A 22,776-nucleotide genomic window follows, 5' to 3' on the forward strand; every position below is an offset into this window, starting at 1 on the left:
CCTCTTCGCTCAATACCACGATACATCAAGAACGGTCTCAAAGGAGTGCTCGGAAAATGGCATTCGATCCACTATGGGAATCAAGTATAAAGTAATGGCACGTCGTCCTGCGCACCGACATGGAGAACTATGGGCTTGCCCACAAAAGCATATACAAGAAGTCAATAAAAGTGCCTGCACACCTTCCACCAATCCACCTAAGATCCCCCAACCCATGCATTCCAATTGACATCTGCGCCAGCACACGCTGCGCTGATGGGTGCCCCATTGACAGGACCAATCTCGGTGCCATCACTTGCGGTCACAGCAACTGTGACATCGCCAGTCATATCGTTGAACGGCACACTGGAGTGAAAGATGCCAGGGGTGGTGGCAGAGACTATCTGGGTCGACCCGCCAATTGTCACATTGACTGTGGCCAGAGCAGTGTCTGGCACAAACGCAGTGAAGAAGACAGCGTCAATATCACACTCCTGCGGATTGAGAGCCACCTGGCCTTGTGTTGGAGTGTTGCATGTGGTTCCAGCGCCGCATGCTGACCCCGATCCGGGATTGAGACGGTACCAGAAGGTAACATGGCTAGTGTCGGGCCTACTCTTGTTCTTGTACGCTGCAATATAGTGAGGTAAATCTTTCAGCCAGGCGTCATGCGGGTTGTTCTGGACATACGGACCCGCCCCGGTCGGAATGGCGGAATCACTGGGTGGCATTGGGCCGATATAGTGGGATTCTCCCCAATCGTTCCCTCAATAGACATTTAGGATTGTTTGTCTCAAAACTTGAAATGGTTCGTTTCACTCACATGTCAGGATCTCGACCAAAGCTGGCTGAATGTTGAGAACTTGATTCCAGCGATGGTGCCATAGGTCATCACCGCGCCAAAGCCAATTCTTTGACCACAATGGAAGATTTGTATAGAACCAAGGAGAGACAGGCATCATGTAGGGTCGACCGTTGAGTGCTGTAACGTACGCCTTATCATCATCGTCTGTCATGTCGGTTGCACCGTTTGGCCATGCATTCCATCTGCATGGGTGTCAGCAGGCACTTATTGAGAGGAAATGCTGGGTTGCCGCTCAAGGAATGAGTAAACTTACGAAAGAAGACCATCGACATTCGGCTTGCCAGCAGCACCTTCGGCACCTTGACTTGAGAAGTCTGGGACGAAGAAACAGTTGGTCTGGGCTTTGATATAGGCCCAGTCCCCTGCATGATCGGCACCCTCAAAAGTTGAGACCAGAGGCTTCCCCTGCCATTTGAACTGACTTGCGTGCGAGCTGTAACCATTCACCGTCCTGATTACCGCATTCTGATCCCAAGCTCCCTGGGCTAGGTAATCAAACGACAAGAACATCTGAAAGCCAGCCGCATCGGCGGCTTGATATGCATTGTCGAGTTGAGCCTGGACAAATCCAAGTGGATTAATCGTGTCGAGATAACCAACATTGAGCGCGAATCCGTCGATACCTGCGGCGGCTGCAGTGGCAATGTCGGTTGCCCAGTTGGCTTGGGTATAGCTATAAGTGTTCCCCACCTATGTGAATACTGTTAGGAATTGCCCAACCAGCGTTTGAAGACGGTCAACTTACTATCACATGAGCAAAGACTGATTGAGCCAGAATGGGCGAGGCGAACCCAATGAAAGTCAGACAAATCAAGGGTAGGGACAACATCGGAAACACCAGTCCAGAAAAAGAGCGACTAGGTTAGGAATTTTGACTCGAGTCCGGCTCTGGTTAAATCGAAATGAAACAAGGAAGAGAAGTATCATATCTCGATACGAGGTTGGCATTATGACTTCCATATAAGTTTGTCCCTGGGTATGGCGCTCCCCCCGAAAGCTGTCTAAATCATCAAAGAGGATCCAACATGAACTCCATATCGAACTCCTACCTTTGAAATTGAACATCGTTCTGTCAAAAAGTCATGGTGGAGCACAGCCGTGCCATGTTTGTCCAAGGTGCAGATTAAGCAGTGGTCGAAGGATCGGGTCACTGAAGTATTGAGCTACAGTGTTCATCAACCGGTCTTTTCCCATATAGCACGAGTATAATCAATTCCCCTTTCAGGCTCAGCGATGGAACCTTGTGGCGGCGGCAGGAAGATGAAGATTGTGCAACCTCGGTCCTCATTATACAAGGGAGCCATGTAGTGGCCCGAATTGGGCGTCTTTGATGAAACACCGGATCCAAGTGTTGCACAAATACATTGGAGGAGTTTTTCTTCTGGAATTATCATCGAATTGAAAACCAACACAAGACAAACCAAAATGTTGGTTTCATGTAGATACCAAAGTCAGTGGCTAAATAAATCAGACCGATATGTAGAGACACAACATGATATGAGCACAGAAATATATGCTTGACAGGTTCGAGTGTGGAAGTGAAGTTGTACAAGACTGTGTTTCGAAATTGACGCCGTTGTTTCGGGAAAATGGGGAAAGGGGCAGCTCCTTCTCCTATAAATGTGCCTTTGGTAAGGCTGAGCCTGAATCCGTCTGAGGATTTTGTAAAGCTCCTCAAGACTTGATGGTTGATATATCTTGTTCGAACGACGAGATATATACATCGATTTCTTAGTATTTGATGCTCATCAAACACACATAACTAGCTACGTGTTTGCTGTCATTCGCCTGACTTGTCAAGCAGCTATACACTCATATTGCTAGAACAACGGTGTATTCGTCGTCGTACTATATCCTGTATACCAAAGTATCCAAAAGTGAGGATCTCACAACACAATTCTCCGATTCTTGATAACGACAACGAGAATGTAGACACTATGGGATATTGTACTCTGGAGACTGCCTATTGTAGGAACCACCATGTGACCTTTGTCTCTCACTACGTCCTATTATATTCGCAATAGAGCATGTCACACAAAGTCGCTGTGCAGTGGCAAACACATTATTGGTCACTGCATTTGGCCATTTGCCATGCTCGTCCCTAAGTCAATGTACCGAGCGAGTACTTGAGGAGCACAAGTGACTTCAGCCTTGCAGAGCAAAAACGGCCATTTCAAATGACGGTCAAATGCGCTTTACCAGAGTCTTGCTGCACCGTACAATTTTCGGGGCAAATTACGTCGTGATATTTCGCTTGTATTGAACTTGCAATTCGATCACCTTATGTACTCTGTCACTGCTTCAAAACAGCTGCAGGCCAGAATCCTGCGTTGATCTGAGGATATCTCGTCATGCAGGACTCGAGATACGTTCCGAATCCTCTCAGGCCATACTACGTCCCTCCTTCCATTGGAACCGATCCGCTACCTAATTCTACCTTGGGTACCTCGAAACCCGTCCCTCAGGGCACTAGTTTCGCATTTCCCGACATCGATTATTCCGACTATATTTCTGATACCTCGCCATCTCTACCGGGATCGGTCAAATCAATCGTTGATAACGCGTTATGGAAATATGCAAATGTCGTGCTTGCGCAGCCATTTGAGGTGGCAAAGCTGATCCTGCAGGCACGCGTTGCACAAGACGATGAGCTAGAAGACAAAAAGCCGCGAAGGAGGCATACATTTGGCGAGCTAGAAGAGGAAGACGCCCATGAGCATGACGAATATGACTACGAACACTCATCAGATGACGAACCCAACTACTTCACATCTTCTGCACCCTTTGAGCAATCGATATCGAGTCGCTCGCCAACTCGTGGTCGGCGCGGGAGACCACCTCGAGGAACGGCGTCGTCACGAGTACCTGATCACCCTCAACAAGCCGATGTCCAATTACAGCTCAAGAACCCTCATTCCCTGATTGATGCTCTATCGTCTCTATCATCGAGCGGCGGAGCGTTGGCTATGTGGCGGGCAACGAATTCTACATTTGTGTACAACATACTGACGAGGACTTTGGAGACCTTCTTCAGAAGTTTCTTAGCGGCTATTCTAGGAATAGCAGAGAATGACATACTCAATACGCCGTCACCGGGAGCAATTCCCGACATCTCTATCCTCACCTCTACGGCTCCAGTGGCAACCATCATGATCAGCACTGTGGCAGCCGCAATGTCCGCCCTTGTCCTTGCACCGATCGACGCTGCCCGTACCAGACTCATTCTGACACCTTCCAGTCAAGAGCCGCGAACACTCCTTGGGACACTGCGGACACTACCAACTCCATACCTCATACCCAGCCATCTCATCCCTATCACTTTCTTCAGCTCAACTCTACCAACACTGATCTCTGTAAGCACCCCAGTGTTTCTCAAAACCTATCTCGGGCTGGATCCTATCATAAATCCAGCCACTTGGAGTATCGCGACATTTGTGGGATCGGCATTGGATCTATCGGTCAAGTTCCCTCTGGAAACCGTTCTCCGTCGAGCACAGATTGCGACCTGGACATCTCCAGCGTATGCACCCCCTTCCTCATCTTCCAAACGCAAGGCGATTACGACCATTGTTCCTGTCCCCCAATCCTACCGAGGGATTCTGCCCACCCTCTGGAGTATCGCACGCGAAGAAGGTTATTCTGAGACTCAAAAAGATAAAACTGCTGCGTTGATGGGCAAGGCACCCAGGCGGAAGAGAAAGGGACAGGGGATTGAAGGGTTGTATCGCGGCTGGCGGGTTGGCCTGTGGGGGTTGGTGGGTGTCTGGGGCACAGCATTTGTGGGAGGTCTACAGGGCGGCAGCGAGTCTGCAGCCGCTGAAGCTGGTCTTCACGGTGGTAAGTTCTGACGAGGGCTTGAAACGATGCTCATACAAAATTACGAGGAGGGGAGTGATTGTAAATCTAATGGTGGATGACAGCCCATTGACATTGGGGGCTGAGGTACTTGGTACGTAGCACGGCGTTGCAGGCGTCATATGTGATACCCATACTCTTCTCCGTCACGATATCTGAGGGGTACTTGATGAATACCTATCCGACTTGAATGTACAAAGACTGCGAGATACATTTTCTCCCAGGTAACTTGGCCCTACCCACCGGCCCTGCCCAATCCTAGTGGCCTGATACCGCCCAGCCCGAACAACTTGTGCCCCGCACAGCCAAGGCCGATTATCGGTGACATCTAATCTGATAAAATTTGATCCCAATCTCGACCTTCGACCTCTTCCCGACTTGTTTTCTTGTATGCGCCTCGTCGATTCCTTCTGTCCGCCTTGCTGTGGTCTCAAGAAGAGATCTTTTCTAGAGTTTCCTCTGCAAACAAATGCGACAATCGTACAAGGGCCATAGCGTCCTCCACGCCGTCAGCGACTAATTGCAGACGACGTCCCACAAAATCAGCTCCAAACAAATACCCTCGGTAGAGGGCGGGTTGTCCTAAATTTGTGTAACATGGTCACCAGCGCCGCGTCTCCGCCAGCCGCAGCAACAGCGGCGGCGAACAGCGCTCACGTCGACGTCAAAGTTGCCATAGCACGACCACCATCTCTATGTATGAAACCAGCTCAGACCCCGCCAGCCGCTTCCCCACCATCGTCGTCTGGCTCAGCGCCGATGTCTCTCACCAGCAGAGAATGGATCGTCCCTCCACGGCCCAAGCCAGGTCGGAAGCCGGCGACAGATACACCGCCTACTAAACGCAAGGCGCAGAATCGAGCAGCCCAGCGAGCGTTCCGGGAGAGGCGCGCCGCCCGGGTCGGCGAGCTCGAAGAACAACTGAAACAAATCGAGGAAGAGCATGAACACGAACAAGACGTCCTGCGAACGACGGTCGACAAACTTGAGAAGGAAATTGAGCACTATCGAACTGACCTGGCACACTGGGTCGATCGATGTAGGCGACTAGAAAATGAGCTTGCTGCCGCGAGATCAACGACTTCCGGATCATCTGCGCAGGATAAGAACCCAGATTCTACCGACAATGCAGCAGATGATACGTCGATCGGATGCGGAAACTGTACACTAGAGACTCGCTGCCAATGCATAGACGACGCTTTTACAGCAATGGGGGGAGAATCAGCCGATCTCCGCGACGCCCACCATCACGAGAAACGCCCGCTCTCCCCATCGCAGCGAGACGGCGGGGAGAAAAGGATCAAAATTGAGAGCAAGGAAAGTCTAGAAATCGACTTTACGACAATGTACACCTCGAACGCTCTTCCAGAACGGCTTCGGCTAGACAATCACTCTCCTACTTCAGTGGTGGCGGATCCGTGCGGCTTCTGCTCAGATGGAACACCTTGTATCTGCGCCGAGGTTGCAGCCGAACAGGAACAAGCGCAGACTGTGGCCAACAGCAGATCTGCCGCCGCGTCCATCTCGACGCACCTGCCACCAAGACAACTCGACCAATTTACACCACCTCCATCTGAAGGCGATGTGTCCATGTCTGTCCCACCAGTAGCTGCTGCACCTTTAGGGTGTGGAAGTTCGGGACCAGGAACGTGTGCTCAATGCCGCGCCGACCCGAACAGCACTCTTTTCTGCAAATCCCTCGCAGCGTCTCGTGCTCAGTCGCAGGCTGCGAACTCACCAGCCTCGGGGTGCTGCGGCGGCCAAACTGCTGGGGGGTCCTGTTGTCGGTCGAACGCCGAAAGCAACGTGGTGCCTCTTCCCAGGAGGAACCGCACCACCCGGTCCCAGGCCGCAGCCATCCTGTCGTATCAAGGCTTGGCCAAGCAAGCCTCTGCAGATGTGCCAAAGGCGGGAGTGACACTGACCTGTGCAGACGCCTACACCACTCTGTCAAGACATCCTGCGTACGAACGTGCTGCCGGCGACATTGGCGAGTGGATGCCCAAGCTACATGCCACTGAACCAGCCAACCAAGCCATGGCTGGCAGACCGGCGTTGGAGATTGACGCCGCGAACGTCATGGCCGTTCTAAGAGATTTCGATCGGAGATTCGGCAAGAGCCCATGAGACAAATCGAGAATATTGTCACCTGTGGATAGGCAAACCCAAGTCCAACTTTCGGCGTCGCGTGGTGGGGTTAGTCAATAATTGGGCCGGCTCAATCTCTTTTATATATCCTAGACGAAGTCACGGTTTGATATGGAAAACGGGGGATTTATGTTGATGACGGCGTTTCTTGTGGATGGACGGGTGAATAGTAGGAAACGATCAAGGAAACTCCCCCCTTTGCGCGTCCAAAGGTCTCTTTCTTTTTTCTTTTATTAGAAAAAGTTGACTGTATATATTCTCGTCGATGTCGGTGTCGGTGTCGGTGTCGATTTCCCGGCGTCCGTGGAGGCCACCCCTCCCTCCCTCCTTGGTGCGTGTGTCAGTGGCCGCGGAGGAGGAGGAGGATGGGAGGAGGGGTAGGAGAAGGGAAAAGAATGAGATGAGACTACGAGGACCGGCGGACAGCTTGAAACCCCTGTTTGTTACTGTCTCTATGCACATAGACTCATTCGTGGGTCAGGTTATTTTCATATACATATTATCACACATATCCACCGAATATCTTTTTTTCTCTTCTTCTTCTTCTTTCTGATCTTCTATTACTGGTTTGGCTTTACTTTTTTTTTTTTGGTTGCTAATTCAATGCACGCTCCTGGGGCTCACACTTCCTACTTGCGTGCGAGGACAGGGATGCGTGTACCTGAAGTATATATCATATTCCTACAGTATCTAGGTACGTAGGTAAGTACGTAACTAAGCAGGTACTTGATTATACGAGAATATCGAGCATGAAAGCCTCGATACATACATAAATTTCAATTCACTTTTCGGGGTGGCCAGACGCCTTCCCTCCCTCCCTCCATCCCTGCCTGCCTGGGCTATATTATATATGTGCGCGCTATAAAATCCCCGCGGAGTCAAATTTCGTAGGACGTCGTCGTAAATAGTAATTAACCCAGTCGTAGACAATGAAATAGGAGGATTCCGTCAAAAAAAAAAAAGGCCAAGGGGGAAGTTGTCGCCCAAGGACTTGTTTGTTCAAGTCAATTCGTATCCCGAAGGTCTCTCTCCCTCTTGTTTCTTCCTGCTGGTGGCGATGGCAATGCCGCACAGTTTATTGTATTGCTGCCAGCCGTCAATGCCACAATGACTGCCCTCGCCCCGCTCCACTGCGCAGGCCCAATCTCTCGGCCCAGCCTGCCACACCGTTTCGAGCCTTCCTCCTTTCCCGCCCACGTCCTCCATTAGCCAGTGCTGAGCTTGTACTCGGACTTGTAAGTGTGTACTCCCACTTCACCTCTCCGTCCACGTACAAGGTATACTTAAACATGCTCCTTTGCCATCCGCTCCCTGCATCACCCGCCACGCTACGAATGTCAATGACGCCAATCTTGCTGTTTCCGTCTGGAATGTACTTAATGGCCACGTCTTGGTTGTCAATCTGGCGGAACGTCCGGAATGGAAGATAGAACATTGACAACGGCCCTACTGAGAATTCGTGAGGGCCAGAGGCCGGGGTCGTGTCGTAGACGACAGGCTTGGAGACCGGTTCAGCTGCATCCAAGTCGGATGTGTCGACAGTATCTCCCACCTGGCCTTGGCCTTGGTCCTGGGAGAGGACCGGCGGCGGGTATCGTATAGCAGCGAATTCGTGACGATCCCCAGAAAGAATAACGACTCTAACACCAAGTTCGCGTTCTGCATCATGCATGGCCTGCAAAATCAACGCTCGTTCTCTGAGAAATCCACCCCAAGTGTCAGACGTGCCAAATCGCCAGTTCTTCGTGAACGGGACGCTGGTGGCGATGATTTTCCAATGCACATGCGGGGGTTCAGGCGCGGAGAGGTATGCAAGGAGGGAGTCAAGTTGTTGAGTACCTAGCATTGAGTGTGTTTCGCGGGTGGAGGGTGGATTCGACGATTCCGAAGACGAGCCGTACATGGGTTTTTCTGAGCTCCGGGACGAAGAGCTAGTTGAATGCGATTCAGGGTCAGTCCGATATCGCCGTGTATCGAGCATGAAGAATGACGCAGGACCATTGGTGAATTCAAAGTAAGTAATATTCGCTTCTGGCCCACTCAGAGAGCCTGGTGGGATTGGTGGATTCACCGAGACGTGATAATGGATGAAGGGATCTGAAGCGGCCGGAAAAGGATCTGTATCATTTCCACCGGACCAGTCATTGGCGATTTCGTGGTCGTCAAGGGTGTGGATCCAAGGTAGGGTATCAAGTCCCGGTAGTGACCACGACGGCGAAGCGTAGACGCGTCGATATTCCGACCGATAATGTGCAAGGGAGGACGATAGACGGAGGGGCACGTCGACATAGATAAAGTCTCCAAGGAATAGCATGAATGAGGCTGGCGATGGGAGTGAACGGACGAGTTTGGACAAGTATTCCAAGCCATGGATTGCCAGAGAATGAGCCGTTGGTCTGTACGGAAAATTGGCTTTTATACAAGAGGAAGTGAGAAACGTCAAGCTGTTGGCGGCTTCCGAGTATGGCGATGCAGCTGTAACAAAGGTCCCGGATTTGTCATTGGAAAGGGAGTAGATATATTTCTTCGATGGCTGAAGACCATCAAAACTGAGTGCTTGGGTATAATCGGTATCGGGTCCCAGGTAGTAGATCGTGTCCGTCGTAGTCCACCTGGTCTTATCCGCCGGAGACAGGTAGACGTAGATTGGAAGTTGGGCCGGATCAGGCTCTCGAATCAAGATTTTCGCAGAGGTCGAGTCGACGTAGCCAACACGAGTGAAGCTCAAATCCTTTGCCGGATGGAGAAGAGGCCCTCGAAAGACCAAATCAACCGTAGACAACGCCAACAAGACGTTCAACCCAATGGTGGCGTAACTCCGTCTTTTCTCTCGCCAATTGGGTATTCCAAAGACCAAGGTCTTGAACAGTGACTTCTCCTCCTCGTACAGGACGGGTTCTTCGTGTGCTTCACTGATTTGGTCCTGGGCCTTTGTTTGATCATTGCCGTTGACCTGTGGAGGGGCATCGGAGGGCACTTCAGACACGACAGCTCTACTCGAACCGAAGGCTTCGGGGTGGCTGAAGACGAAGGCCAGATATATTGCCACTGAAGAAAGGATGATAGGAGGGAAATGATGACCGGGGATCTAAGGACAAGGTCAGTCGAGGTGTCAGTGTTGCGTAGCTGATGCTCTAGGCATACATACCCATCTCAAGAAGGCGTAGGCGGCGAGCCTTGCTACGGACGAGCTTGTGCCAGCTATGATCTCTGCAGGCGAAGGCATGTTTGATTCTCTCTGAAGCTGTCACTCACTGCCTAGGCAGCGAGTAGTTGGACATGAATCACATCGTTGTCAAAAAAAGTTGGCTGTTGGCACACAGGCAAAGCGCAGACACACCACCAATTCCGTTTCCCCAATGACGCAAGCAAAGAAGCCGACCAAGTTGAAATGTAGGGCAGTCAGACGGTGGATACCGTGACTAGCCGCTTCGCCGTTGCGTTGAAGCCATCTGTCTGACAAAAACGTAACTTGGCCATTAGGAGCAGGGGGTTGGTCAGCCTTATTGTCTCTATTCTCTCCTGGAACAGCTTTGGGCTCCAGATGCTTTGGCAGACCCATTGCCCCTTGAGCTCGTGTTGTATAGACACATATCCATGTCATTCTCCTGGTTGAGCCCCATGGTCAACGATTCACTGAAATGCCCGCCAACCCTCTCCCCAGCTGTACCACCAGGGCCGCATCCCGCACCTTCTTCATTCCCATACACAAGGCCATGCAGTAAGCCCACATCCAACAATTCTCGCCTTCTTGAGGCAGCGCATCCCAGTATTCCCATCCCATGACCCCTCCGAACCCGGGATACCTCTCCACCAGCAAGCTCAACACCGCCGCCGACAATTCCAGCGGCACATAACCGCTCCCACCGTGCTTGGGGTTCGTCAACATGCCCGCCACCACCTTCTCCGCCGGCCAGCCATTGCGAATAATCTCATCGTAGGCCGCCGTGTTGTGCAGCCCTCCCCACCCGTTGTAAAATTGCGCGTTGTACCACGCGATGCTCGGACCGCGCATGGCCTCGAGCATCCGGTAATCAAACCCAGATAAATGCGGCCGGCCAGCCATGAGAGCTGTAGCCACAGGGGCGAGTGTGATGATGAACGCGGGCCCAAAATCCGCTTTGAGACGATCGATCAGGTGCACGATGCCTGGCAGAGACATTTCCTCCTCGACGTCCAGATCTATGCCGTCGAGGTTATAACGTCTTATCATTTCACGCAGCGGAAGATAGTAGCTTTCAAACCGTGCTAGGGGCACGTCGGTCCTCGACTCGGAGTAATCCAGTCTTGCGAAGGATCCCCGCGCGGCACCGCCCAACATGCCCAAGACCTTGATGCCCGAGTCCTGGAGAACAAGAACTTCGTCCCATAGTTGGGTGTATTTTTCGTGATCCGGTGGGTCGTCATTGAGTGTCAGATTGTGCGGGTCCCAATTGACGTGGATAGCGGCGAGAATCACATGCGTAACGCCCGAGGGGTTGGTGAGAAGTGGTAAAAGTGAGATGTATTGGTCGCTGTGATGGTATGTTTGAAAGTAGCATACTATTCGAGGGTTCCATGCAGTGACAGGCGCTACCGGGAGAGGAGGCATGACTCCATCCGGAGACCTTGTTCGCTGCTCACTTGGAGGATAGGGACAGTCCTTTCGTTCTGCATGAGCGGAGTGGAAACGGCGAGGCTACGTTCGCACTCCGAAACCAATGCCAAGACTCTTGGTTAATTGACGAGGCACGCAAGGCTGAGAAAACTGCAAGGCTGAAGGAAACGCCCATACAGACCTCACCAGACTTACATTGATAGAGGTCGGTAGATTCTGATTTCAAGATTCATCTATTGCGGACCCTTTCATATTCATGGCCAGGACGCCTTTATCCTAGAAATATGAATAGTCAAATAAACTCCGTTTTCCTTTGACCCAGACTTTTCATACCCCAGTACGCTTTTACTATCGATCTTCTATCGTACATTGAGCGGCGGGAGTGGTGCTCGAAGGTTGCCCATCACATTTACTGGAGAAAGATCAGAAGTTCCAGATCGGTCACTCCGTGTTTGCCTTGTCCTCATTGCTGGTGCTGTCGCCAATTTCAGAGCCCGCAGTCCATTTGATGTCGGATCCATGTTGCCGGAAGTGGGCGTGCCGTAAGCTTGAGCTTTCATTATGATCTCGTTCTGTTGTTGCATCTGCTTCAGGAGCGTCTCGTTAGTGACATGCGGAGCACCTTGGGAGATGGCTGGCAAGGCAGCTGTTTCGGGGCTTTGCCACAACGGATGTTGAGCCGGGAAACCGCTAGATGTGGACTCTTGGCCCGTCAAACTCCTGATTTGATCTGAAGTGTTAGACATCTGGCGTCTCATGAGCTGTGAATGTAGGATTGCAACAGGTGTTTCCATAGTCTTGTCAGAGGGATTCATGGACCGAACAGGGCTCGCGCTATTCTCAGAACCGCTTCTGCTTCGAGATTGAGATGGACTTCGACTTTTTAAATTCGGCAGCAACGGTCCGTACCTTGCGGAATTTTGCGCAGCGTCAGGCGCGCGGGGGACTAGCCTGCCTATAAACGATGCATGGCTTTGGACACTGGGTGCCGGATTGTGCGGAAGTCCACTGGCACTGGAGATGGACGCGTTTGTTGGCCTCCTGGCTAGTCGTGGTTTATCGTCTGCTCCGGAATTGTTCAGACGCCTTGATCCAGACCTCGCAGCTAGTGTGAGCGGAAGGGGCCAGCTGCCGACGTAATTCGACTGAGAGTCTCCTCGTTGGTGTTCTGTTGGGCCTGGAGACCCTTCACGCTCGTCCTTGAGTGACGGTACAGGTGGTAACCTTTTCCCATTATCACCATATGCAGCCACAATGTTTGCAAAACTTAGGTCGGAAGGCAACTGGCTTAGTCGCTTGATTGATTGCATGTTCGAGTCCATAAAGGTCGAGATCGATTGAAGTGCATTGCGCGACTCATGCACCTCGTAGGACGATGGGGTATCGACACCATGCGCGGCTCTGGCAGTATGCGAGTCGGCTAGGCGAGCTGGGCGCGTGCTCTCTGGTTTGGGGTCGCGACCTGAGCCTCCTCCGAGACGAGCCTGACCGGCGTCAATCGCTTGCCTGGCCTGCGAGACAACCTGAGCAAATATTATATCCTGATCCGCGTATCTTGTCGAGCGAAACGGTTTTGTCGCACGGGTCGCCTCGCTAAATGCTGTAGCTTGAGCCAGGATGAAGAACGATCCATCGTGTATCTTCCGTTTTAGCACATTCCATCGCGTCCTCGCGGGGTTCTTCTCCAATTCCGGGTGATAGATGGACTCCCTCGACAGCCTCGAGTAGAAAGTGCCGAGGCGTTCAGCAATACGTTCCAGGACCGAAAGCAGGTAGGTACTCAGACTGACTAATCTGTGCTTCTCTGTACCGGACTCGATGCACGCGACGACATCAAAGGCATCCATCCCCATACAAGCATCTTCGCGAATTTCTTCTAGAAATCGGACATCCAACTCAGTCACTGCACGGGCGTATTGCAGAATCCCGTTTTCTTGGAACTGGGCCTGTTGGTTATTGCAGACAAAGGAGCCGATCTGTGCGATTTCCTTCGCAGCATTGGCGGCGGCAGCAGATGCCTGTGCTCTGGTGATGACACCAATGACATCCGGCACTCGAGTTTCGGGCGTGCCAGAGTTGACCAGCGCGAAGGTGAGCTTGAGATGCAGCTCTTGAAGCTTCGCGCCAAACAAGGTTGAAAATCCATTCTGCATCAGCCTCGACTGAAATTGGTAGAATTTCCTCACACCTCCCATGTTGAAGAGGTCGCCCTGAAACCAGGTCCGGGCATCTTGCTGGATGTAATCCACCTCGAAGTGTAACGTGGTAAGGGCTTCGACACAACTGCGGAGGTATTGATACCAGAGATCATAAATGCCACTGATCTCGATAGATCGGAAATCAGGCTTTGTGGCAAGGTGACCGATGAAATATTTTGACAGTAGACTCATAACCTCTGGGTTTGTAGTATGAGCCACATCGTCAAATGTCTTTGAGGCATCCAGGCCGGCACTTGCTTGGGCAATCAAGGTACCACCAGGATGGATGGGAAGGAAATCAGTGATGTCGTAAACGCCACCATGAACACCGATGAACATCCTAGACCCTTTTCGGTGGCCAGTATTCAGAGCCAGCTTGGATAGAGGGATACGTGGAGTGGCATAACTGATAGGACGTGGTGTCATGAAAATGTCCAACATGAAGCGTCTTTCCGCAAATGCTTTGGCAAGCAAGCTGTCCGCCGACTCTTTTGTTGACGCCCAATTCTGATAGATGGCATGTCGAATCCCCGATATGATCGTCTCATACATCGATACGGAGCCACAGACGTAGAGATGGCCTCCGAGCCCTCCTTGACTCTTTGAGATGACAAGATCGCAGACCGTTCGCCCTTGTTCAATTATCGTTGCGTCAAGGTACCGAGGACTCATCTGTTTCTCAACGAGGTCGCGCGACACTGGATCATAAACAAGACCTTTTGTGTCCCTCGAAAATGCAGTGTGGACTTCAATCTGGCCGTTTTGTACATATTGTCGAAGCTCATGCTCGTAGGACAATCGCTCCCGTGACTGTACCCCGAGGAAGAGTATGTTCCTTCCGACACTGGTTTGAGCTCTCGCTTGCCAGAAGCCTCTGAAAGGAGCGATTCCTGAGCCACCTGCAAACATGGCGATAGGCCCAGTCATAGTAACCGGAAGTTGAAAATTGATGGGCCTGGAGATCCCAATGAGGTACTCTTCATCATCAAGCATCTCTCCGGAGATGGTAGGATCTGGGTTGAGGCATCCGCTGCTCACCCCATGGCGCCGATTATAAGGGGCGGTGGCCTGTAGAATTGGTGCCAGCTGGGACTCCGTGCGAGCGACAGTCAGATCAACAGTGCTCGGCAGCAGCTCGTTTGAGTAGTTGGAGATGCTATAGGTCCGGGGCACCTCGATCGGTATTAATTTCGGAAGCCATGAAAGATCGGACAGATCGAATGCTCGGTCCCATATCGTCGAGGAAACTTCTGCGACTGCAAGTTGAAGCAAGTCTCCTATGGAGCCTTCGACTGGCCACATTTCCGATCCCAGAACTTTCAGCACACTCGATGATGAGGCTCGAAGTGCCATATGGAAGGCCATAACCACGTCTTTAGTCAAGGGCGCCAAGTGTCCTCGTCGTAGAATATCTTGGACCGTCAGAGAGGGTTCGCCGTCAATTCGATTGACCGATTTCAGATGTCGAGCAAAGCGATTCCAGTCCGCATTTGCTGAAAGCGGGACTGACTTGTGAAGGAGCTCGTCGAGCCCCAGCGCAGCGGTGATCTTTGCTATCTCCGTCCAGCTGTTGACTGGCATAATCGCAAGTCGGTCTCCGGGCTGGAAGGTAATGCCAGTGCCTTCCAGTCCGAAAGTTACCATGGCCGTTGATCGCTGGGGATCAGAGTCCACAAAGGAACGCGACAGAATTCTTGCCTTGAATCTGCATTCTTCGAAAGACCCTCGCAGTTCGTGGGGTTGTAGTGTGACTTTACCTCGGAAAGGTTCTAAGCGTTCTCGCATGGATTCAGAAAGAGTCTTGTGCACCTCTTCCCAAGGTCTTCCAACATTGTCGGATGAACCGGCGTTCCCGTTCGTCTCACTCCGACCAGTTTTGGCAACAACTTCCAAGAAGCCATAAACTTTATCTGCACCGAAAAGGAATTAGCCACCGTCTACATCATTTGAAAGGGAGGTTTGACAAACAGCGGTGTGTTCCGAACCAGCCACGCTCCGACAGATACGCCTCAAGGATGCCTTCCATCACACCCATCAGGCGTGGGTCGCCAGATTCTTTCACGAAGGCAGGAACCTGGTAATGATACTCAACAGCAGCAATGAATGCTCGAATATTCATGGGTAGCCAAGCCCTGAGATGTAAGGCTTCTCTCCCAAGGAAGCTATCGTACTTCCTTCTTCCGATAAAGGCGTCCATCAACAGGAATACTGGCAATGCGAGTCCGGACAATGCAGGAACACGTTTGGAGAGGGGAGCGCTGAACTTTGCATATCTCTGACCCCACTTGAACATAGTCAGCCCTGGGCTTTAAGTCAAAGAAAGTAGGAGGATTACCTCGACGGGGTTCGCGAAATTTTCGCCGGAGTTTGGATTCACGCTGATCTTCTGGAAGACATTGACGAACCGGTCCACAATAGCCTTCAGCTTGATCAGCTCTCGAAGCAGTCCTTCTTTATCTTTGAGCATGACTCGTTCTTGACATCTTGTGATGACCTCAATGCCTTGGGTGAAGCATCCATGGGTCTCAGCCATGCACAAGAGGAACATAGCTTCACCGCGATCATTGAACACAGGCCACCGTAGATCCATGTTTTCGCATCTCGCAACATACGGGTTGATGCTGGTGGGATCTCGAAGCTTGTAGTTGTATACGGAGACGTCGTACTGGGTCAAATGTGGTAAAACTCTGCCCATCCTCGTACATATCTGGCGAAGAGGGATGGCGATATTCCTGGGTATTCCTTTGGTCTCTTCCTCTTCATCGTCTGCTTCGCCCGACAGGTTTCGAAAGGTCCCGGGTGGTGCGGTTATGCTGATTCCTTCGTGTCCATCGTTTCGTTCTTCATATCTGTAAACGCTTGCAAGGATACCAAGACAAACAACTGCGGCCCAGAGGGCTTGGTCGGGTATGACGTCTTCTGTACCGTATACAAGAGGCAAAGCCAGAATCGACTCGCGCATTTTACCCCGGGCGACGACTGCGGGCATTCTTTCGCAGAGATCCGACCATATTCTTCCAGGTGACATCGAGAGAGCGGCAGGTGCTGCTGAAGGATCTGGAGGGCAGAAGCCGTGCGTGCTGGTCAGATACCCATCCCTCCACCCAGTTCGGGGCCCCAATTCCTGGGCACGCCTCAGGACTTGCCGGGCCGGAGCACCAAGGGCCGATGCAAGAACATCAAGGTCTGGGGGGTTCAGATGGTCTGCGTTGGCGAGACCACTTGTGATGGTTGTCGACGGTGCCTCGGGGATGAGTAGTTCTGTGATTGTCTGTCTCTCCTGAGAGACGAGGTCCTCTATTGACTGGCCGTCTGCTGGAATCTGCAGATGTTAGCAGGGGCATGAACTGAGGTTCTTTTTGGGACACCCACTCCTTGAGGTGTATAGTGTAACTGTGTAGACATCTGATAAGCCGCGAAAGCGCAACCTCGCGGACCAACTCGCTGGACACCAGCCGGGCATTGCGATCCGGGTCCACCCCTATGCCCACTGACGGGACAAGATCCCTCCGACATGTTGGACGACCTTTAATTATTATACTGCGTTTTCCTCGAAGTGTAAATGACACAAATGAATAAGAAAAAAAGATAATGCAGCGGCAGATTAAAAGAGGAATACGATGCACAGACTCGAATATGGTCAAATATAGAGGCGACCAGCACCCTGATGATCGACTGTGTGGCTGTAACAAACGGAAAGAAGAAGAAAATGAAGTGAAGTCTTGTATTGTTTACTGGGAGGAACGGACAAGGTGATTTCGAGTCAAGGGGACATACCTATATAACATATCGATTACTCCTGAAAGTGAAATCATACTGGGCACAATCACGAGAGGCTGAAGCTGAGCGCAAAAGGTTGAGGGACCCTGCCAATCGTTACGTGATGGAATCAACAAGTGGGTTTCTGCTTGCCAGATTGTTGGTTGTGGCAGACGTTTCTGGGATATTTCAAGCAGTGATATTGTGGATAAAACGGATACCAAGCCCTCCACGCGAGAGATCTCTAACACAAGGCTGCGGCCAAGGTGCATTGTAGACAACCGCACAGGAATTTGTCGCCGGGGATGTCACTGGCTCGTGTCAAGGGGTCAGCGCTTTCGGGCATGCAAGGATTGAAACGAGGGAAACATTGGTGGCCTCATTGGGTAGGACGGAATCAAGGTCACCATAGTCACAAAGAAGGACCTTTGAACGGATAGGGACCAAGACTCTCCACTGACGCGGAGTCGAGGGATACCCGGCGTCTTGGTGACTGTTGACAGCCACTGACAGGCTTATAGCACGGTTGGAAATTTTGCCACGGGGTCTGTAAGGAGCGGCCAAGAAGGCTTGACTGGCAGCAAGTGTTTGAGGTTATCTTCACCCCCTTACTCCGTGCTTGGCAGGCTCGAAGTCTAAGTCGGTGAGTCGATGATGGCAGCCGGGGAGAGCGGATCATTGCAGCTGAGGGAGTTGTCAATGGGGACATCCATTATCATTGGAGGGAATGCAAGTCACAGGAGAAGCAAACTTGTAGATGAGATTCTGGACGAGTCGAGACTGCAGATGCTCATGAGGCGTGCCAAGCCACACACACGCCAGGAGAACTCGCTTGTCGCAGACTTTATACGCCGCCGTAGAATTGAGGCTGGGCGTCAACGGTGGAGTAAAGCGACTTTACACGCACTTATCGATTGAGAAATCCGTGGAATTTCTCTACCCCAGATTGATACCCTCGACCGTCCCGATAGAAAAACGGGGATTTCCACTGAGGGCGCCATTTTCTGCCTGCCTCGTGATTTGCCACCCAAGCCACCTTGCTCACCGACTACTACTCCAAGGAAAGGTGCCGAACTAAAGGCTCTATGATCGCGCCAAGAGGATCGACATGAACGGTTACTTAAACTATACCTGTTCCTTGTGCATACCACCGAGATCTGTCGAGCAATTCCCCAACTTCCCCAAGCACTCATCGGTTGCTGACTTTTCGTTGGGGTCGTGGTAAGCTAAGGGCAACGGCAGGAAGCATACCAGGTACCTCCCAGAAGACTCATTGCGGAAAGTCTCTCAGGTAAGCTCCAGATGATGCCGACGTCTATCATGGAGACGTGGGCTTCTCCGACAGTTGGTGGGGATGGAGAGCATCATACCACGAGCGGCAGCAACCCGATATAGAGCAAAAACTTGGAGACAGGAAAGGCCCGTTGAAGGATATATTCAGCCATCTTGATTGGAAAAATGCCGAGAACGTTGTTGTTGGTGGCTATTCCTTTCGACACAGTCATCCCTGCCATCTGCGACGCTTGACGCTCATAGCCCAACATGAAGGTCCTTGGTGTCGTTACCTCGTTTCTTATAGCCAAGGCAGTGGCACAAAAACAACCACCAGGTATAACAGAGCCCATCGTGGAGGACTGCGGCTTTGGTGGCTCTGTGGTCTGCGTGAATAAATATGTGAGCAGTCATACTTTACTCACTCTCAGACAGATACCTTGCTGATACTGACAAGGCGGCTGTACTTCCATATCATTTCAACCGCTCCATAACTTCACTGGACGCAGAGTATGACTTCCGCAACACCAGTGTACCAAACGCCCCTACTTTCTCGCTCCTTCAGAATGCCTCCTTCGTGGTATTTGATCGAGAACGCGGGTTGCAATACCTTGGGTCGGAACCGACGTTGGAGTTCATGTTTCCACTCGGCAATTCAGTGCATGAGGCACCCGTCTACGTGCCCGGACTGAACAAGCTGTTCATGTCTCAACTGCCGCCACAATTGGCGCCGCTGAGCAACATGTCCCAATATTTGCCGCAACTCATGGTCGACCTCAACCAGGAACCATTGACGCTGCAGGAATATGTGACGGATCCTCCGATCTTCGCGCCAAACGGCGGTGTCTATCACAACGGACAGATCATCTGGGCATCCAGCGGTGGCTTCGACAATCTCAATGGCACGGAGCAGCGTATCGCGCTCCACACTGTGGACCCTACCACCAACAAGTCTAGTGTTATCCTCAACAACTACTTTGGGTTTTATTTCAACAACCTGGACGACGTCACCGTCCACCCCACGTCAGGCGACCTCTTCTTCACGGATCCCGACTACCCATGGTTCAACGGCCGCGTGGACACGGCTCCTCAGATCCCCACAGCGTCCTACCGCTTCAACCCAACCACGGGCGCTCTATTCCTCATCGACGATACTATCGAACAGCCCAACGGTATCGCCTTCTCGCCAGACGGGAACACTCTGTACATCACCGAGACAGGGTCGTTGACCGGTAGCATCGACCCCGCGGTCGGGCCGGGGACCAAGCACTACAACACGACGGGCAAACGATCGATTTACGCCTTCGACGTGGCCAACAACGGCACGAAAATCAGCAACAAGCGGTCCTTTTACCAGGCGCAGAACTACATTCCGGACGGCCTCAAGGTCAGTCGCGAAGGGCTCGTCATCACCGCCACGGGCCACGGTGTCGACGTGATTGACGACATGGGCCAGCTCCTCGTCAGGGTGCAGACGAACCACTCTGTGGCGAATGTCCAATTCACGGGGCCGAATCTCGACACTCTGTGGCTCATGGGTAACAAAGGTATCAGCAGGGTGCAGTGGAACATCACGGGCCAGACTCCAAAGTAGTTAACGATCGTTGAAGAATGAAGCGAGGATAAACCTCGGCGTGAGATTCTCGGCCGGGGTCTAGCTAAGAGTTGTGGTCTTGAATATAGTTACTCCACAATCCAATCAGCTCTACCCATGGCCTCTTGTCACACATGCATCCAGACATCTACACAGCACAGTATTGGTCAGAGGCACGTATTGCGTCGACAAGGCTGTGATTCTTAAACAAGGCTCGGTCTCCATTCTCCATTCCCCGCGCTGTGTTCGTCATCACAGAGCCGAGGTGCGAGGCTAAGGAATACGAGTACTTGTAAACCACTTGATATTGAAGACCTGCTGCCGTCCTGTGCAGTCCATCTTCGTCCTCAGGACAAGTACATCTATTGATTTTCTGTCGTGGGCAAGAGGCGCCAAAACTCTCCAACCACACCCACATTCACCACCAGTTGTGGCAAACATCTGAACCAGACATGGCTCCTTTCGTCGAGACACTGAGAAACCGAGGGCCCTTCTTGGGCACCTTCGTTACGCTTACCTCGACGTTATCCGCTTCTATCGTGGGCGCCTCCGGATATGACTGTGTGATCATTGACATGGAGCATGTTCCTGTCTCAGCTCTAGAAGCTACGCATATTGTCCATACGATAAGTTCGGCGTCCAAGGGCACCTGTTTGCCTCTCGTTCGGGTACCGTCTCATGGGGTGGAATGGATCAAATGGGGCCTCGATAGCGGCGCTTCCGGCATTGTCATCCCCATGGTCAATACTGTTGAAGAAGCTCGCCAAATTGTGCAAAAGGCTCGATATCCGCCTCTTGGCCAGCGAAGCTTTGGGCCAGCCTATGCGCCCTTTGCCGACCCGGCATCCGATCGATCAATCGGCCAGTATTTCGGGGACACTGCCCCAGGATTAGCCGTCTTTCCGATGATCGAGTCTGCCAGCGGTGTTGAGAATGCCGATGCTATCCTAGCGACGGAAGGTGTCAGTGGCGCCTTTGTCGGGCCTTTCGATCTGCGATGTTCGCTGGGTCTGCCTGGTGGTGACGGGAAAGAGGATCGCTTCCTTGATGCTCTCAAACGGATTGTTGCAGCAGGAAAGAAGGTCGGCAAACCTTTGGGTATTTACACCGGGTCCAAGGAACAAATGGAGCGTAATTTGAGCCTGGGCTTTGAGTACATTCTCTACCATGGTGATTCGACCCTCCTTGCCGTGGCAGCCAAGGCTTCAGTTGAGGAAGGAAGGTCAGTGATTCAGCAGGTAAAGTCTTCGTGAGCTGTTGCGGGCACGCCTTATGGCCATGGTCCAAGGTATGCACACTTCTCACCACTCAGAATGCGTGGGGGGCTGATATTGCAGGAGACAGGTTTCTTACGTAGAATCTCAATACACTATGTAGCAAACTGCGTTTCTTGTTTCACACTGGCACTGCCTAATGACTTGTCTTACACACGGACCTGGGCTCCAAAAGATACGCGCCCAGTCCGTAAAAGGCGATTAAGCGAGGCGCAGGTCATCCATTTCTTGACACAGCTCGCGAAAGTGTACATCTATATACCATCACGAGTGCTTCAACCGAGACCCTCACCCGCGTGATACCGCCAGGGCTGCACACTCAATCCACTCTTTTTCTTGTGCCACGACGGCGACAACCCTCCCAAGAATTCACCTGCACATACTCGAAAACTCCGCGCGTTGTAGAACTACCTAGAGACGGCAGACCAGGTGGTCCAGGGCGTCCGACACAGCCTCATCGATTGCGTCTGCTACGGGCATCCGCTGCTTGTCAACACTTACTGGATCGTCGCGGCAATCCGGTTGCTCCATAGGGCACATACGCCGTCCACGGAGGAACGCCAGCTCGCCCAGTCGAGTTTCGACCTGATGAAGCTGAGCTTGGTCAAACACTAGAAATTCTGGGGAGCGTCGACCACGACACTGACCAGGCTGGCTGATTTCGAGAGGAAGCTGCGACCGATGGTCCCCAAGGCACAGCAAGAAGAGCCTGGAGACAAGGAAGGCCAAGAGAATGTGTCACTGGTATCAGAGCAGAGATGCGTCTTGGAGACCGCCACGCAGCTTGATAGCTATCCACCAGGGATTGAGATTGTACCCGCGACCACCGACGGACAGTTTAGTTCCGCTCAAACTCACCCGGAGAGCGGCGAGCAAGCGCTCCCTGATGTTGGCATGCGAGACTTCGCGCTTGTGGAAGACCTGTCAGGACCCCTCAACCGAGGAGTTGTGAACGAAAACGGGTCACAAGTCTACCTTGACAATGTCTTCTCCAAGACTTGGGATGATTGAGACGACAATTTGGATCTCTGGATTATGGGATAGACCCCTTCAATGTAAAAGGCTCGATGGCATCCTGACTCTAGCCCATAGTATGCAGCGGTAAAAGCGGATGATCGCAAGAAGAACACCGATCCAGGTTAATCACTAAGGCTAGGCATCACTGGAGCTGGAGAAAAGAATCTTTTATCTTCATTATGCGGGTAAAACGATTGGTTGATTAGCGACTTTCGATG

At 51.9% G+C, this 22,776-nt stretch overlaps 8 protein-coding genes across 8 annotated transcripts; 4 read left to right on the plus strand and 4 right to left on the minus strand.

Annotated features, from left to right (window-relative positions):
* Positions 1-197: 197 nt before the first annotated feature.
* AYO21_03838 (hypothetical protein) lies at positions 198-1,673 on the minus strand (the record flags this gene model as incomplete). Its single annotated transcript, XM_022653811.1, has 4 exons — positions 198-745; positions 803-1,026; positions 1,098-1,534; positions 1,590-1,673. 4 exons carry the CDS (start codon positions 1,671-1,673, stop codon positions 198-200), a joined length of 1,293 nt encoding a protein of 430 aa, XP_022513787.1.
* A 1,522-nt stretch (positions 1,674-3,195) lies between these two features.
* On the plus strand, positions 3,196-4,692 carry AYO21_03839 (hypothetical protein; the record flags this gene model as incomplete). Its single annotated transcript, XM_022653812.1, has 1 exon — positions 3,196-4,692. One exon carries the CDS (start codon positions 3,196-3,198, stop codon positions 4,690-4,692), a length of 1,497 nt encoding a protein of 498 aa, XP_022513788.1.
* A 604-nt stretch (positions 4,693-5,296) lies between these two features.
* AYO21_03840 (hypothetical protein) lies at positions 5,297-6,826 on the plus strand (the record flags this gene model as incomplete). The annotated part of the gene is made up of 1 exon (XM_022653813.1): positions 5,297-6,826. One exon carries the CDS (start codon positions 5,297-5,299, stop codon positions 6,824-6,826), a length of 1,530 nt encoding a protein of 509 aa, XP_022513789.1.
* A 1,117-nt stretch (positions 6,827-7,943) lies between these two features.
* Positions 7,944-10,073, minus strand: AYO21_03841 (hypothetical protein; the record flags this gene model as incomplete). The annotated part of the gene is made up of 2 exons (XM_022653814.1): positions 7,944-9,935; positions 9,996-10,073. The coding sequence occupies 2 exons, from the start codon at positions 10,071-10,073 to the stop codon at positions 7,944-7,946; spliced, it is 2,070 nt and encodes a 689-aa protein (XP_022513790.1).
* A 399-nt stretch (positions 10,074-10,472) lies between these two features.
* AYO21_03842 (hypothetical protein) lies at positions 10,473-11,438 on the minus strand (the record flags this gene model as incomplete). Its single annotated transcript, XM_022653815.1, has 1 exon — positions 10,473-11,438. The coding sequence occupies one exon, from the start codon at positions 11,436-11,438 to the stop codon at positions 10,473-10,475; it is 966 nt and encodes a 321-aa protein (XP_022513791.1).
* Positions 11,439-11,803: 365 nt separating this feature from the next.
* Positions 11,804-17,047, minus strand: AYO21_03843 (hypothetical protein; the record flags this gene model as incomplete). The annotated part of the gene is made up of 4 exons (XM_022653816.1): positions 11,804-15,552; positions 15,611-15,926; positions 15,978-16,964; positions 17,015-17,047. The coding sequence occupies 4 exons, from the start codon at positions 17,045-17,047 to the stop codon at positions 11,804-11,806; spliced, it is 5,085 nt and encodes a 1,694-aa protein (XP_022513792.1).
* Positions 17,048-18,943: 1,896 nt separating this feature from the next.
* Positions 18,944-20,267, plus strand: AYO21_03844 (hypothetical protein; the record flags this gene model as incomplete). Its single annotated transcript, XM_022653817.1, has 2 exons — positions 18,944-19,075; positions 19,131-20,267. The coding sequence occupies 2 exons, from the start codon at positions 18,944-18,946 to the stop codon at positions 20,265-20,267; spliced, it is 1,269 nt and encodes a 422-aa protein (XP_022513793.1).
* Positions 20,268-20,719: 452 nt separating this feature from the next.
* On the plus strand, positions 20,720-22,552 carry AYO21_03845 (hsp60-like protein; the record flags this gene model as incomplete). Its single annotated transcript, XM_022653818.1, has 2 exons — positions 20,720-21,505; positions 22,157-22,552. 2 exons carry the CDS (start codon positions 20,720-20,722, stop codon positions 22,550-22,552), a joined length of 1,182 nt encoding a protein of 393 aa, XP_022513794.1.
* Between the last annotated feature and the right edge of the window lie 224 nt (positions 22,553-22,776).

The sequence above is a fragment of the Fonsecaea monophora genome (assembly GCF_001642475.1).
Source record: "Fonsecaea monophora strain CBS 269.37 chromosome Unknown Scaff20, whole genome shotgun sequence".
Classification (NCBI taxonomy): Eukaryota; Fungi; Ascomycota; class Eurotiomycetes; order Chaetothyriales; family Herpotrichiellaceae; genus Fonsecaea; species Fonsecaea monophora.